The 16,716-nt window shown below is 41.6% G+C and overlaps 1 protein-coding gene across 5 annotated transcripts in view; it reads left to right on the forward strand.

The window, feature by feature from the left end:
• LOC308412130 (butyrophilin subfamily 2 member A2-like) overlaps nt 1–3,697 on the forward strand; it is a 20,603-nt gene extending 16,906 nt beyond the window's left edge. For 3 of the 5 annotated variants that reach the window (XM_080906252.1, XM_080906251.1, XM_080906254.1), the window contains exons 5-7: nt 758–1,039; nt 1,120–1,210; nt 1,523–3,696. In XM_080906252.1, the coding sequence (XP_080762378.1) occupies nt 758–1,039; nt 1,120–1,210; nt 1,523–1,574 (425 nt within the window). In that variant the 3' untranslated portion in view covers nt 1,575–3,696. Of the gene's footprint in view, nt 1–757; nt 1,040–1,119; nt 1,211–1,522 lie in introns of all 5 variants that reach the window. The other 2 variants (XM_080906253.1, XM_080906250.1) reach the window with 1 other exon arrangement.
• Nucleotides 3,698–16,716: the final 13,019 nt, after the last annotated feature.

The following is a 16,716-nucleotide window of genomic DNA, read 5'->3' on the forward strand; positions in this document are numbered from 1 at the left end:
ATGTATGCATGACTCAGGATATGTCATTAACTTCGAGAGATCTAATTCTCCACTGATGACCTCAACCAGATCTCAAACCCAAACCATAACTTTTGTCAAAAAAGCAAAAATTAAAATAAGACTTTTTTTTTTCTGTGCTTTCTGTGCGGCTTAAGAGGTTAACTTATTTATTGCCCCCTTAATAAGTCAACAAATGAATACATTTATGATCAGCATGCTGTTGCAGTGATACCTCACAGTAGTGTTTTGGGTATTAGCTCTGATGGGTTTGACTGGTGTTTTCAGTGTGGCGTTTACATGTTTTTCCCACAACTGTGTGGATTCTCTCCCAGTACCCCCACCTTCTCCCACAGTCTAAAGACATGCAGTTAGTGGGGTCAGGTTAACTGGCAGTTCAAAATTGTCTGTAGGCGTGAATGCTTTTTGACTTTATGTGTTAACCTTTCCACAGATTAGCAAACCATCCAGGGTGTACCGTGTCAAAATGCAATAATATTTTCTTCAAAATGCAACACTATGATAGTAATTTGCTTTCATAATAACTAACTTGTATAATTAACTTAAGTGTATATGTGTCTCTTTGGTTATTTTAGCAAAGTTGTTCCATCGATTCATTTTCTTCTGCTTTTCCTGTTCACTTTTCTAAATTACTGGTCACACTGATACCTTTTACAAACATAATCAACCAATAACCACAATGTTGGTGCTGTGAATTTAAAGTATTTCTCCTGGTCTTGGTTTTCTTTTCTTTTTTTAGGTGCTGTCTCCTTTCCTAAAGTCACTGTAATAAGTAAAACCAGCAGCAGGGTGGTGTTACAGTGTGAGTCTGCAGGCTGGTATCCAGAGCCTGAGCTGCTGTGGTTGGACGGTGAGGGAAACCTCCTCTCTGCTGGCCCTGCAGAGACCCTCAGAGGTCCTGATGACCTCTATACTGTCAGCAGCAGAGTGACCGTGGAGAAGAGACACAGCAACAACATCACCTGCAGAGTCCAACAGAGGAACACCAACCAGAGCAGAGAGACACACATACATGTTCCAGGTAGATTTCATGATGAAATGCTTCATATGCCATATGTGAAACTACTGTGGTTTTTAATAATGTTACATGATATCTTCCAGTCCCGTCCTGGTCTTTGAAATTGGTCTTAGTTCCGGGCTTACTCGCCGTGTTTCTGAGTATTCTACTGACCATTCACAGATGCCGAGTAAGGTAAACAAGTCTCTCTTTTTTTCCATTTTAAAATAGTGTTTTTGTCATTACAAGAACATTAAATTTTCTCTACTGAGATCTGAGACAACATGGCAAGCATGTCAACAATGTGCCATGACCCTAAACTTCTTTTTTCATTCATGAAGAATCAAAATAAAACCAATTCCAAATAGGGGGTAAATACTTTAAAAAGCCTGATAAACTAAGCCAATATTCAAACACAAGTGAATCCTCTTGTCTGTGAATTGTATACATTGTTCTATGTGACCACAAAGAACACAAAATGACAAGTTAACACTGTATGTTTACTAGGATTCATGAACATGATGAAAAAGAGGTGATGCTCAAGAATCCAGATGTGTAAACACCACAAGGAACAGCTTTGATAGATAACCACACAACTCCAGAGGGGCAAGAACTTCAGATGAAGTAAGATCAGGAAGTGGAGCTTCTGAAATATCTGGAGGAAGCAGGAGAGCAGCTGAAGAAGCTACACATTTCAATGACAGGGAAACAGGCTTTGAAAAAGAGTTTACATGAATACAGTGACTGTCATTGTCAATATCCCTGAACAAAGCACCTGTGCTTAAACAGTCTTCAGCATGGCTTTAGTCTCTCTGTATGTATTTCTAAATGGCAATAACTCAACTCAGTTCATCTGTGCAAATTGATTGTTACATTTCTTACTGTGTTAGATGACCTGTAGTATCTGTTTCATGTGATGAGGTCATGTAATCACTTTTATTGCATTATAGAGAGTGGATATCGTCAATATTTTCATCTGAGACATGTAGTTCTGACCATGAGCACAAAAGGTCCCCTTACCATTCAAACCTTCTGTTTATGAGGGAAACCAGTCAGTCAGACAAAAGTTGGCTTATAGGGAGAGGAGCCAAGAAAAGACAGAAGACGAACTGAAATGTCAAACTGAGGCTTAAAAACAAAGATAAATAAGTATTATTTTGAACTGTGAACCATCCGAAGCTGCTTAGGAGTCCAAGAATAAAACATATTGTCTTGGAAACAAGGAGAATATGCTCCATTTCCCATTCCAGTGCATTATTGTAACTTTGTAACTACTTTTCTGGTTGTAGTCGCACCATTTCAGAAAAAACAGCTACTTTGGGTCTCACCCAAAGTCACAGACTGACAATCCTAGTGTAGCTAATTTTGCTTTAAAATGGCCAATCAGGAGCGGTGAGCCTCAGGATTGGACCATGTCCATGGCCATAATATAGGAAGTAAAATTAAAATCACTGTAGAAACCTCAAAAGACCCAAAATGTTTTAACTTCATCTAGGCAACCAAAGAAGGGCTTCTTACCTCTAACCTACAGTCGATGACTGTCACTTTCACCAGCTGTTAAATTTGCACTGAGTCTAATAATCTGTGATAGCTACAATGCTAAATCAGAAGCAGCACTTTTCTGTGAGGCACCATTCATAAAGGTCTTGTATTAGAAAGAGTTTTCATAATGAATTTAAGTGCCATGCATGGCAGAGTCGATCTGACTAATAAGAGCCAAACAACATCGTTTTAAGGTCTAAATAGGCTATATTTATATACAGTCCAAATCAAGAAAACTTTATTTGCAAATGAGGCAGCACAACTGTACAATATATAATCTGTAGATAAATAATAAGTTAACAGCTTTATTTATTTTGGTTCTCGTTGTATTGACCTATTCTTAATTGTTGTGACAGTCTTCCTTTTTAACTGTATGCACCTCTGTTTCTCTCCTTTAATACCAATTAATGTATTTCTATTGAAAAATAATATTTGTTAATACAATCTTTGTAAATAATACATTCTTTCTCATTTTTCTTAAATATAAGCCTATTTATTTACTGTGCATGTATCTTGTAACTCGAGCAGGTGCAGCTATGTTACAGCTGTGCTACTTAGTGGTGCAATGAGCAGCTCAGCTTCAACTGAAACTGCTGTTTTATTTTATTCTGAGAGAGGACGAGTTGCAACATGTCTCTTGTCATCTTGTTATTCCAGTTTCGTTTTTTTCTTGGAATAAATACAGTTTGGTCGACCACATGCTAAGCCCTGCTTCACTAATGTCATTTTTCCTTTTTTTAAATTTATGTCCTGTCTGGCAGTTTTTGCAATCAGAACTCTGATCTGAATGCTTGTGGGGCCAAACACATTTTACTTTTTGAAGATCAGCTCTATACATTCTCTATTGGCTCCACTTGTGTTTCTTTTATCTGTTTCTTTATTCATTAGTATTTGTTGTTTCCATTATAAAATTTTATATGGTATGGTATTATAATATCTAATCAGGGACAGGAAGAAAAAAATATCTAGGCCACAGCCCCCAAAACTACTGAAAACCTGAGACAACACATTTCTTCGACATCCTGTGAAGAAGGACGGAGGCACCAGATGGGGCAGCCATCCAAGAGACCAGAGGCAAGGGAGGGCTGTTGCAGGGGTGTTATTAGTATCATTATTATTGTCACGGTATGGCATGGCAAACCGTGGGGATGTGGGGAAAAGGAGGACCCAGGCGCGGTACTCTGTGTATAAACAGTGCGTTTATTTACAGTGATGGTAGAAAGTAACAATAAACCCCAGTGTATTCCCCAGACTCCCGTGTCGTGTCTCCCTCGTGCTCTCTGCTCCCGTGTCAGCACCCCCCGGTGCTCGCTGCTCTCCCAAGCCTTCCACGCTCCTCCTGCGGGGAAACAATAGCGGCAGCTGTCAGGACACTCCGTAATGGCAGGCATACACTTTCAGACTAAACAGAAGACTAACGTGGAGTCTCATGCAATGATCCCGCGCCAGTGGAAGCTCCAAGACTCTCTTAAGTAGCTCCCCCGACGAGGCCTGATCAGCAGCAGGTGTGTGGCTTCGGGTGTGGCCAGTCCCCTTGCAGGGCCACACCCTCCAGGCCTGACGCCGCCTATAAACAGGTGCTCAGCCACACACACACACAACAGATATCAGGTTCCTGATGGAATTTTCCAGTCATACCTTTGGATCATGACACTTGGTCTGTGTTACAAAAAAACAACTCATCTTCCAGTTCCTGCTGCTGATACACATAGTGGTAATAGTATCATGCAGTAGGGCATGACACCACTACCACTATGCTTCACCGTGATGATGGTAGCCAGCTCCACAGTCCTTTTATCCTCTAGATATATTGACCAGAAAATTTTGTTTATCATGGTCTGGTCATGGTTTCTCTAACCCTAAAATATGTATGAAAAGCATTAAATTAATTAATTAATTAATTAATTTCAAAGAGTCAAAGCATTTTGTATTCTGAATAATCAGTGTTTTGTTACATTCACTACAATCTTGTATTTTTTGGCTAAGTCCACACACAAATATTTTTTACACATACAAATCCTGATTTACAAGTACAAAATATTTATAACCACAATTTGAGCCCATACAAAACACAAACTTAACAATGTGGTGTATGCTGTACAGTGCAGCGAGGAATGCCCAGACCTCTACATCGGAGAGACTAAACAGCCACTTCACAAGCGCATGGCACAACATAGAAGAGCCACCTCCACAGGACAAGACTCAGCAGTCCATCTAAAGGATAAAGGACACACTTTCGAGGATGCCAATGTCCACATTTTGGACAGAGAGGACAGATGGTTTGAAAGAGGAGTGAAAGAAGCCATCTATGTCCACTGTGAGCGACCATCTTTGAACAGAGGCGGGGGTTTACGACACCAACTCTCTGCCATCTATAATCCAGTTTTGAGATCCCTTCCCAGACGCCTTAATGCCCACTCACATCCTGGGCCATCTCATCTCAGGAATTCGCATGATAAGGTGGGGCCAGGTTTCACAATGAACACACCCGAAACTCTGGCTGATTGTGACCCACACCCGTTTTCAAACCTTGGCTCAGGTGATTAGAGGATCATCAGGGGGTCCTTTGTCCCTCTGTGGGGGGATACTCCCACTAGATTTATATCTGGGACTCTCCACCATTTGACCTTAGAACTGAAGAAGCTTCTCGGATGAGAGGTGAAACGTCTTCAAGCAACTCAAAGAAGTCCAGACGCTTTTCTTTGCAAGCTCCTTAGACTACAATCACCTGGATGACTGTGTATGTGACAAGCAAAGCCACTAGAGGGAAGCAGAGTATCAGATTGATAACCAGTGATTTCCATTAACTTGGTCTTTTCTAAGAGTGCAACAATGATTAGTTTAATAAGAATTTAAAAACACAGATTTTAAATAGATATTTAACTGATGTTGCTTTCTTTTTTCTTGTTTTCCAGCAATTCACAGAATAAAAGTATTTGTGTAAGGCTTTCTCATTACTGTCAACCAATTGGCCTGGTTTGCTGGCTGCTTGGGGCAATCTGCTGTGGGAGCGATAGCGGTTGCTAACCCGTGGCCGCCCTGATTACACAGGCGTGGCTAGCTACAGGTTCATTTGAAGTCTTTTAGATGCTGGTATGGTTTGGTTCTTGTATATGCATCTAGTTATCTCAAATCTCTAAATGATTTCACACTGTTTGTTCTAAAATAAGATGAAGCGAGAATCCTTGAAAAACTGGTAAGGTCAGAAATTATAAAGAATAATTCTGCATGTTCTTGAACTCTTGCCGTTTGCCTGCAAGCCAAAAAGCTGAGTAGAAGATGTTGTGTTAACTTTATTTTGCTTGTTTTTAAGCATCTTGCAAACAGTTATATATTAACCAGTTAAAGGGATTTGAGACACCAGGGCTATTATATTTTTATAGACCAGTCACCACCCATGTAAAATCTAGGAGGACTTTATTTTTTTTTGTCTGTGAAACACAATATCATTCTCTTCTTAATAAAAGTGGCAGATAAAAGCATTGATAATGGAGAATAAAATTTGTAATCATTACTTTGTTTCAGCATGGTTTATATTACTACAACCAGTCACCATCTGATAACCCCCTTATGTATTTCTTAAGTTAAACATGCAATTTCCTGTTTTAAAGCACTTTCATCCAGTTGAGGAAAACTGGTTAGTATAGCATGAAAATGATCACCCCAATGTGAACTTTAGGCCAGTTTTATTGTGACCAGTCAAAAGTTTTGATCAGTCACTGCAGAGGTGCATTTTTCCCAAGTAGTAGCATGTGCCTTTAAAAAAAGAGGAGCCACTCCAGATGTTACTTTGAAGCAACACGAGGAGTAGGTCGGCTGTTACCCTTCAGGTAAATTCAGCTTTCATTCTTATTTAGCAGTTTTTAAATGAAACAAACCAGAGCAGAATGCTAGAATTGGCTATCTTTGATTTGTGGAGAAGAAAAAGACCCAAAGGAAACAAAGATTTAAAAAATTAAAAAATACATTAAAAAGTTGAGTCTTTGGTGTTGATCTCTAGTTTCCAAACTATAATAAAAGAGAAAGAAAAAGTCAAAATTCCTTCTCCACCAGTTCTTTCAAAGCTTTGAAGTTTTCAGTATGCAAGCAGGTGGCTTGGTGATGCAGGGGAGGCTGGATCTTTGCATGGTTAGAGGTCAATTATTGATGAATGCTGCACAGGACAGTGGTGCTGCGCCTTCCACAACCCTGGATTGGACAAGAGAACATGGAAACATGGATGGCATCTCATTTTTGTGTACTGCACATTTTAAATATGTGTTCCCCTTTCTTTCTTTTCTTTCCTACCAGAAATATTTTGAAATACTTTGAAATATTTTTCAGGTTGACAATTGTATATTGTCAATTTGTATTTATATTATATTGTATTGACTATTTTCTGGTAACATTTCTGTAAACAGACACTCTCTATTTTATAAATACAGGACAGGTTGGGCAATGAACTGCCAATTAAAGAAATTAAAAATACTTTATCATCATTACACTGAACTGTCACACAGTTAGTCTGAGAAATAAAATATGCATACCTACTGACTTGTGAGATAAAGCAACAGAAACTAACATTGGAAATATAACGAGACGTTTCAAAATAGATCAGTCATACAGCAAAGTTAATAATGAGCTGTGATGACATTGAGCTGTGTTTGTTCAATAGGAGTTGGTAGCAAATGGAGAGGTGATTCTTTAACTGATACAGTGGCTTTGTAAACATTCTCATATTACAGTACACAGAGTGAATCATATATTATTATGTGAAGTGGCGCGATATAAATAAAACTGAATTAAAAATTGAAAGGAATCATTCTGTGCTGTAGTTGTGTTTAACTCCTGCATCTCTGTGATCACTTCTAATGACACATAAATCAATGTTCAGAATTCTTGAAGTTCAGAAGTCATGCTATTGCTGAAACTGACAGAAAAGATCATTAACCTCTTTTTCTCTTCGTGTCTTTTGAGCAGCTGCTTTGATAAACTACTTGTTTTGATTGTCATGATCACCATTGCTCTCACTGCCTGTGTGTGAGGAAATCTGAATTCTGTTTTTATGTGAATGACGCTAATCTCCCATCTGTCTTTGGCACTGCTGTCATGTGTTATCATAATCTGTTATCATTCCATCACTGAAACAAACTAACAGTTCACCTGTAATTCAGTTAGTTTGTAATCCATATGTCTGAATTACAGATGAACGTGATTGGCTAATTTTTCTGCATTTTTATTCTCTCTTTTGTTCTGCAGCTTAAGGAATGAGGTAGTGTGTGCATTACACCAGAGATTTGGGTTTTCTTCTGCTTTTAATAAGCCTGAATAAAAAGAATGCTTTCTACTCCACTCTATTTTGCTTGTAACTGTAGGGGTTTTTTTTTAAATATGAAATAAAACCATTTAAGCACAAACATCATAAATTATCTAAACATCATATATTATCTGAGGAGTACCAGTGAGATATAGTCAGGGTCACCTTAATGCACAACTTGGGCTCTTGAACCCAAAATTTTACCATTTATATAAAGAAATTTAAAACGTTGACGCACTGATCATCAGACACCTTCACTAGACAGTGACTAATAAATCAAGCATGAGTATGAGTACGCAAATATTTGTGGAGATTTTTTTCTGAGGTAGGGTTACACCGAAGGACTGCTTTGTCACTCACTCAATGACAAAGCAGTCCTTCATCTGATGCAATATTGACCTGTCAAGGATGTGCTTATAGTTTTTGTTATTGCCAATCAAGCCAGTAAAGCAAGATGTTCTTACAGCATTTAGTCAGTTGAGCAAGGTTAATAAGGTTTGTATTTTTCCACATATGTTCAGCTTTTCTAGATTATCATCAATGAATATAATCATGCATCTAAGAGGAAGGATTGACAGTTTGAAATAAGCTGTATTTTTAAGGGGCTACACAATGGAGAGCTAATCAACATATATTATTAAAACAACAAAGGTTATCACAGGTTTTTGAAAGCTTGGATGTTTAGATGGATAAATAAGTGCAGAGATTAGAATATAAGTGCAGAATTCAAATATCGCTTCTGAACTTCAGAATTAATTCAGAATTTAAAAAAAATATATATATAAGCCATGTCTTCAGTTGTAAAAAAAAATATAATGAAAGAAACCAATGCGATGAAGGAGGTGGTTACGTTATTGAGCTTAAATAAATGAATAACCAAAATGGTGCAAGTAAATTATTTATAGACAGAGCAGTTAAAATATAGTAACATGAAAACTGTTTGAATTGAATGACTGAACAACCCTTTGGATTATAAAACAAAAAGAGAAAAATGTTTTTTCACATAAACTATTTAAAAAACACTTTCTATGTGTTCGTTTAACTGGAGATTTGAACATTGTTTTGTGGGTCCAGTGTTTGTATGTGTGGATCTGTTATTTCCAAAGAAGAAAAATCACTGGTATTCTTTATAAAATACATAAACTGTATATCAGAGTAAAACAAGTTGTACTTACAAGGTGAACTTGAGTTTCTGCCTGAAATAAAAAGAAAAGAAATCAAAAAAAAAAAAAAAAAAAGAATTAATTCTGGAAGTAGTAACTTGGTGGACATTGAGTATTTCTTATATAGCTTGTTTTTGCTCTACCTGATCACTCACACCACTTTATACAACATGCCTCATTAATCACAGAAGCTTTTTTTCTATACTTAAGTGCTTTCTATCCCACATTCACACACATTCACACTGCAGTGGAAACACTGGAGAACAACTTGGGGTTAGTATCTTGCCCAAGGATATTTGGCATGCAGACTGGAGTGCACAGGGATTAATAGATGTGCTACCTTCGTAGCTCAAAAGTTGGCAGTTCATCTTATAATCAGAAGGTTGCCAGTTCGAGCCCTGGCTTCGACAGTCTTGGTCGTTGTGTCCTTGGGCAAGATACTTCACCCGTTGTTTACTGGTGGTGGTCAGAGGGTGGTACGAGTGTCTGGCAGCCTCGTCTCTGTCAGTGCGCTCCAGGGTGGCTGTGGCAACAATGTAGCTGCCATCAACAGTGTGTGAATGTGTGGACGACTGAATGTAGTGTAAAGTGCTTTGGGGTCCTTAGGGACTAAGTAAAGCGCTATACAAATACAGGCCATTTACCTTCTGAACCACAGCCACCCTATGAGATCATATCATTCTAATTACAAGGAATTGTATGGCCACTACCAGCTCCACCACCATCATCAAGTTTGCTGACGACACCGTCGTGGTGGGCCTGATCTCTGATAACAACGAGACGGCCTGCCTGAAGGAGATTAGGAATCTGGAGAACTGGTGCCAGAGGAACAACCTCCTTCTAAACGTCAGTAAGACAAAGGAGCTGATAGTGGACTTCAGCACTAAGCAGGAGAGGAACTACCAGACCCCTGTCATCAACGAGTGCCCAGTGAAGAGAGTGGACAGCTTCAAATACCTCGGAGTTCACATCACGCAGGACCTGTCATGGTCCTGTCACATCAACACCGTGGTGAAAAAGGCCCGACAGCGTCTCTACCACCTCAGACGCTTGAGAGACTTCCAACTGCCCTCCAAGGTGCTCAGGCACTTTTACTCGTGCACCATAGAGAGCATCCTGACGGGAAACATCTTAACCTGGTTCGGGAACAGCACCATGCAGGACAGACGAGCTCTACAGAGGGTTGTGCGGTCAGCTGAGCGCACCATCCGCTCCGAGCTCCCTGACCTGCACTCAGTTTACAGCAGGCGGTGCTGGACCAAGGCCAGGAAGATGGTGAAGGACCTCAGCCATCCCAACAACAGACTGTTCTCTCTGTTGAGGTCAGGAAAGCGATTCCGCTCCCTGAAGACCAACACAGAGAGACTGAGGAGGAGCTTCTTCCCACAGGCGATACGGTCTCTCAATCACAATCACACCACCACACAGTACTGACCCACACATATGGTTCTTACACACACACTGGACATTCTGGACATTGTTTTCACTTCATCACTAAATCACTTTAAGCATATTTGCACTGCACAAGACATAATGTGGATTGCACAACACTGGTCACTATATTCTTCATTTCCAGTTAATACTTGTACAGCTGCTGTTATTATGTGTGTGTATATATATATATATATATATATATATATATATAAAACACCCAGCACGCCCCTGCGGGCGGTTTATCCTTCAAGCTCGGGTCCTCTACCAGAGGCCTGGGAGCTTGAGGGTCCTGCGCAGTATCTTAGCTGTTCCCAGGACTGCGCTCTTCTGGACAGAGATCTCCGATGTTATTCCCGGGATCTGCTGGAGCCACTCGCCTAGCTTGGGAGTCACCGCACCTAGTGCTCCGATTACCATGGGGACCACCGTTACCTTCACCCTCCACATCCTCTCGAGCTCTTCTCTGAGCCCTTGGTATTTCTCCAGCTTCTCGTGTTCCTTCTTCCTGATATTGCTGTCATTCGGAACCGCTACATCGATCACTACGGCCGTCTTCTTCTGTTTGTCTACCACCACTATGTCCGGTTGGTTAGCCACCACCATTTTGTCCGTCTGTATCTGGAAGTCCCACAGGATCTTAGCTCGGTCATTCTCCACCACCCTTGGGGGCATCTCCCATTTTGACCTCGGGACTTCTAGGTTATACTCGGCACAGATGTTCCTGTACACTATGCCGGCCACTTGGTTATGGCGTTCCATGTATGCCTTGCCTGCTAGCATCTTGCACCCTGCTGTTATGTGCTGGATTGTCTCTGGGGCATCTTTACACAGCCTGCACCTGGGGTCTTGCCTGGTGTGATAGACCCCAGCCTCTATGGATCTTGTACTCAGAGCTTGTTCTTGTGCTGCCATGATTAGTGCCTCTGTGCTGTCTTTCAGTCCAGCTTTGTCCAGCCACTGGTAGGATTTCTGGATATCAGCCACCTCCTCTATCTGCCGGTGGTACATACCGTGCAGGGGCCTGTCCTTCCATGATGGTTCCTCGTCTCCCTCCTCTTTCTTGGGTTTCTGCTGCCTGAGGTATTCACTGAGCACTCGGTCAGTTGGGGCCATCTTCCCAATGTATTCTTGGATGTTCCTTGTCTCATCCTGGACTGTGGTGCTGACACTCACCAGTCCCCGGCCCCCTTCCTTCCGCTTAGCATACAGCCTCAGGGTGCTGGACTTGGGGTGAAACCCTCCATGCATGGTCAGGAGCTTTCTTGTCTTTATGTCAGTGGCTTCTATCTCCTCCTTTGGCCAGCCTATTACCCCAGCAGGGTACCTGATCACGGGCAGGGCGTATGTGTTGATGGCCCGGATCTTGTTCTTACCATTCAGCTGACTCCTCAGGACTTGCCTGACCCTCTGCAGGTACTTGGTGGTTGCAGCCTTTCTAGCGGCCTCTTCATGGTTCCCATTTGCCTGCGGGATCCCCAGGTACTTGTAACTGTCCTCTATGTCTGCAATGTTGCCTTCTGGTAGTTCAATCCCCTCAGTTCTGACTACCTTCCCTCTCTTTGTTACCATCCGACTACACTTCTCCAGTCCGAACGACATTCCAATGTCATTGCTGTATAGCCTGGTAGTGTGGATCAGTGAATCGATGTCTCGTTCACTCTTGGCATACAGCTTGATGTCATCCATGTACAGGAGGTGGCTGACAACTGCTCCGTTCCATAGTCGGTATCCGTAGCCAGTCTTGTTAATGATCTCACTGAGGGGGTTCAGGCCTATGCAGAACAGCAGTGGGGACAGAGCATCTCCTTGGTAGATCCCGCACTTGATGGTAACTTGTGCTATGGGCTTGGAGTTGGCCTCTAGTGTTGTACGCCACATCCCCATTGAGTTCCTGATGAAGGCTCTTAGGGTCCCATTGATCTTGTACAATTCTAGGCATTCCAGTATCCAGCTGTGGGGCATTGAGTCATAGGCCTTCTTGTAATCAATCCAGGCAGTGCACAGGTTGGTCAGTCTGGTCTTGCAGTCTCGGCTGATTGTTCTGTCTACCAGTAGCTGGTGTTTTGCACCTCTGGTATTCTTGCCAATTCCTTTCTGTGTCCCGCTCATGTATTGACCCATGTGCCTGTTCATCTTAGCCGATATGATGCCTGACAGGAGCTTCCATGTAGTACTGAGGCAGGTTATTGGTCGGTAGTTGGAGGGGACCGGTCCCTTCTTGGGGATCAGGACCGTCCGGCCTTCAGTTAGCCATTCCGGGTGTCTCTCGTTAACTAGCAGCTGGTTCATTTGTGCTGCCAGACGCTCGTGGAGTGCAGTCAGCTTCTTCAGCCAGTAGGCGTGAACCATGTCGGGCCCTGGTGCTGTCCAACTCTTCATACTGGAGACCCTTTCTTGGATATCTGCCACTGTGATGGTTACTGGACCCTGTTCAGGGAGGTCGCTGTGGTCTGCCCTCAGATCCACTAGCCACTGAGCATTGCCGTTATGGGTTGCGTCCTTCTCCCATATGCTCTTCCAGTATTGCTCCGTCTCCAGCCTTGGTGGTGCTGTTCTCTTATTGTTCCCTTGCCACTGAGAGTACACCTTTGCTGGTTCTGTGGAGAACAGCTGGTTTATTCTCCTGCCTTCTATCTCTCTGGTGTACCTCCTCAAGCGGCTGGCCAAGGCTGTGAGTCTTTGCTTGGCAGTTTCCAAGGCCTCAGGTATGGACAGCTTGCTGTATTTCTTAGGCACCTTATTTGTCGCACCTTTCTGCAACTCTGTTGCTACTTTGATCTTGCCCTCTAGCCTCCTTCTCCATGGAGGGTACTGCCCCTTGTGGCTGTTCAACTTGTAGCCAAGCATCTCACTGATCACTGCTGCCGTATTGTAGATCAGCTTGTTAGTTGTAGGTATTGCCCGTAGTGCTGCATTAACATCATCTAGCAGACCTTCTGAGGGTACTTCACGTAATCTTGGTAACCGGCTACGGGGGATCCAGGTTTCAAGCTTGGCCATGATCCTATTTTTCAGGTCAGTTCCTCTCGCACTCAACGATCCTTCTCCTATCGCACTTGGGGCTATGTACCCAATCTCGGGTGGGGGTGATGATATCTCCCCCCTGACCTGGCGTCCTGACTCCTCCTTGCCGTAGCATTTGTGTTGTACCTCGTCAATCTCTAGCTGTGAGAGCAGTCCCTTCTTTCGAATGTTGGAACACTGAGCTACTAGTTGTTTCGCCGTCATTGTGGATGTTGGGTATCGAAGAATCCATAGGTCCCTCATCCTATTCATGTAGCCCCTTCCGCCGGGGTTACTTGCGTAGTAGCATTCCAACAACGCCCTGTTTTCGTCCCTTGCCCACCGATGCCTTCTTGTTCCAGTAGCCCACTTTTCGTCAGGGTGCCCTGGTTCCTCAACACCTGACGCGGACCTTGTTGATCCGGGCGACGTCCGAGCCGGCATGCCTTCATATTTATCTGTCTCGCTCATGTCTGCGGTAGGCTTGCTTAGCATAGGGGGTCTAGCCTTAGGACCCTTACTGGATACAGACGCCCCAGGCAGGAATCGAACTTGCGATCCTCTGTTCCAAAGGCGTGTAGTTTAACCACTACGCTATCCAGCTGCTATATATATATATATATATTTATTTATTATACATTCTTATATAGTTCTATACTGTGTATTTTGTTGTACAGTTATTTTATTTTCAACTTTAATTTATATATTTTATCTTATTCTTTCCCAGTTAAATTTACCCTTCATTCTAATTTGTGTTGTACAGTTATTTCATTTTTAACCTTAATTTATATTTTATTCCTTCCTAGTTAAATTTACCCTTTTTAATTTTTCATATTTATTTCCTATCTTATTCATAGCCTTTTCCTTTTTTTTCTTTAGGTCACGAGCAGTTGTCAAGCATTTCACTGCATATCGTACTGTGTATGACTGTGTACGTGACAAATAAAATTTGAATTTGAATTTATTTTTTATTGCCTCAGTAGTTGGGATAATGGGCAATGAATATGACTGAACATAGGGAATGGGAGGAGCTGGTGACAGCATGAAAAGTCAAATTCTGTTGACAGCCAGAATAATTACAGTAAACATTAGAGACTGTTCATTTCTTTGTAAACAAACACGCAAACAGCAGGGCCTCATATAATATTTTCTCCCGCTCTTGTTGAACAGCTGGGTGGAAATGCTTAGAGAAGAGGAGCTAATGCTACTATCTTTTTATATTTTATGTTGTTTTTATGTTGTTTTAGTGCAACACTGGGGCCGTGAGAGCACTGCAGTTTCAAATTCCGGTGTATTATCTGTACATATGAGTTTTGCTATTAGGCAATAATTTTCTACATGGAAAGTCTGTATAATTAAAAGAAAGCTTTCTATACAACTTTGTTTTGCAATGTGAGCTTTACTTCTAATTGTAGAAGTAAATACAAATATTTTTTCTCTTATACTCGGTTTAATTCTGTTGAAAAGAATGTCCCATTGGCAAAGCTAGTTGGTTTAGGCCTTTATTGATTTTCACATTATCTCTGAGCTGCAAACAGAAGCACTATTTAGGAAGGAAATAAATCTCGATCAGAACGAACTCTGAGAAATTCAAACATCTTCCTTCACAAGTTGGGAATGAGGTGAGAGTGATGAGAGAAATAAAGAGCTTCATTAAACACGTTATTGGGATAAATTCCTTTCAACCTCTGTGCAATACTCAGACAACCTCACATAGGCACAGACACACACAGCGCACACTGTGGACACAGGCTGAGTACACACATGAAATGAGCACTACAAGCCTTGGGTACATTTGGGAGCTTCAGATATATAGAGTTACTTAAGGTTATTGTTGAGTGTTAGTAAAAGGCGTATACGTGACAGGCGTACTCTTTGACTTGAAATGTTTCTGAGGCCAAGGTAAGAGGGCCAGGTAGGCAGCCAAGATCAAGAAATGGACCCATCAGACCAGAATTTTTATATGTAGCAAAGAGTAGCACTTTCCATTATGAAGGACATTTGTAATAGCAGTAGTGGCTTAGGCCAGAATGCGAGCCACTCTTCCACGGTACTCATGTGGTTCTGGGGCACACCACTTCTCCTGGTTGCCTGGTCCACGTCTTTGCCTTTCACCTTGAATCATGTACGCTGAAGGCTGTACTTTCCATGTCTCACCTGTGTGGACAAATCAAAAAAACAAAAACAAATCAACTGTTAGACAGCCTACATGTTTGTCAGCAAGCTGGCTTTATTGTCCTTATTAATGTCGCAATAAGGACATAGCTAAAGTCTTGTTTTACTGAGGGAGTGATTCCGTATCCTTTTCTGAATTGCCTCCAACACTTTTATGGCATACAAACATTAGATTCAGAGACTATAAGCTGCCCAAAGACTGATTATTTTTATTAGTCACTTTCCCAAGGAACTTTTGTTTCAACTCCTGAGTCTGCCTTTTCTCAGCCTTTTATTGTTTCAGTTTTGAACTCAGTCAGTTAGCTGTCCTACCCCATGTGGGGCTACACCAGATCCTTGCTCCAATGGTCAGGGTGGTCAGGACCCAGTCTATTGTTGCATCCGTACCTGACTACTGTCCATCTAACCTCTGCACCCACACTCTCCCAGGGTAAGGGAATCCTCCAGTCACCAGAGGAAGCAGCTGAGTTCAACCCCTGACTATGCATCCAGAGCTGTCAGAGTATTCAGAACACCTAGAGTTCCCAAGGTACTGTAGGAGAAATATCAAATGACAAACACAGACTCAGCAGATACGTAAAGCTTCATTTTATCTTGCAAGAGGACTAACAGCATTCAGAGTCTATGCAGAAACCTGAATTGGGGAAGTCTGTCACTCTTTTATATATTTCTCCTTCCTAGATGAAAATCATTGTTCATTGGTGTACTAATAGACAATCTAATGACTTTTATTTTACATGGAAGTCATTCCTAACTGTCCTTTTCTGTCTCATTTTCCAATTGGCAGAAGAAAAAAGAAACATACTGTTGGCATGTTTTGCCAACAGTATGTGTGGATAATGATGAGTAAAGGACAAAAAAAAAACACTCTGACTCAAAGATCAGGTGATGTATCTTATTGTTGAGTCAATGTGCATAATTAAACAGCAGTGGAATTTTATCTGGGTGGAGGTAGAAAGGTTGTTATAAAGTGAAATGCGAGAAAGCATGGAGCTAAAATAAATAACAGTGTATTTTTAGTGTGTTTGTTCCTGGTTTGGAGTTAAGATCCAGAAACAGTATATAAGTGCTGGTGTCAGGTTTGATCA

Source organism: Rhamphochromis sp. 'chilingali' (assembly GCF_963969265.1).
Source record: "Rhamphochromis sp. 'chilingali' genome assembly, chromosome: 1".
NCBI lineage: Eukaryota > Metazoa > Chordata > Actinopteri > Cichliformes > Cichlidae > Rhamphochromis > Rhamphochromis sp. 'chilingali'.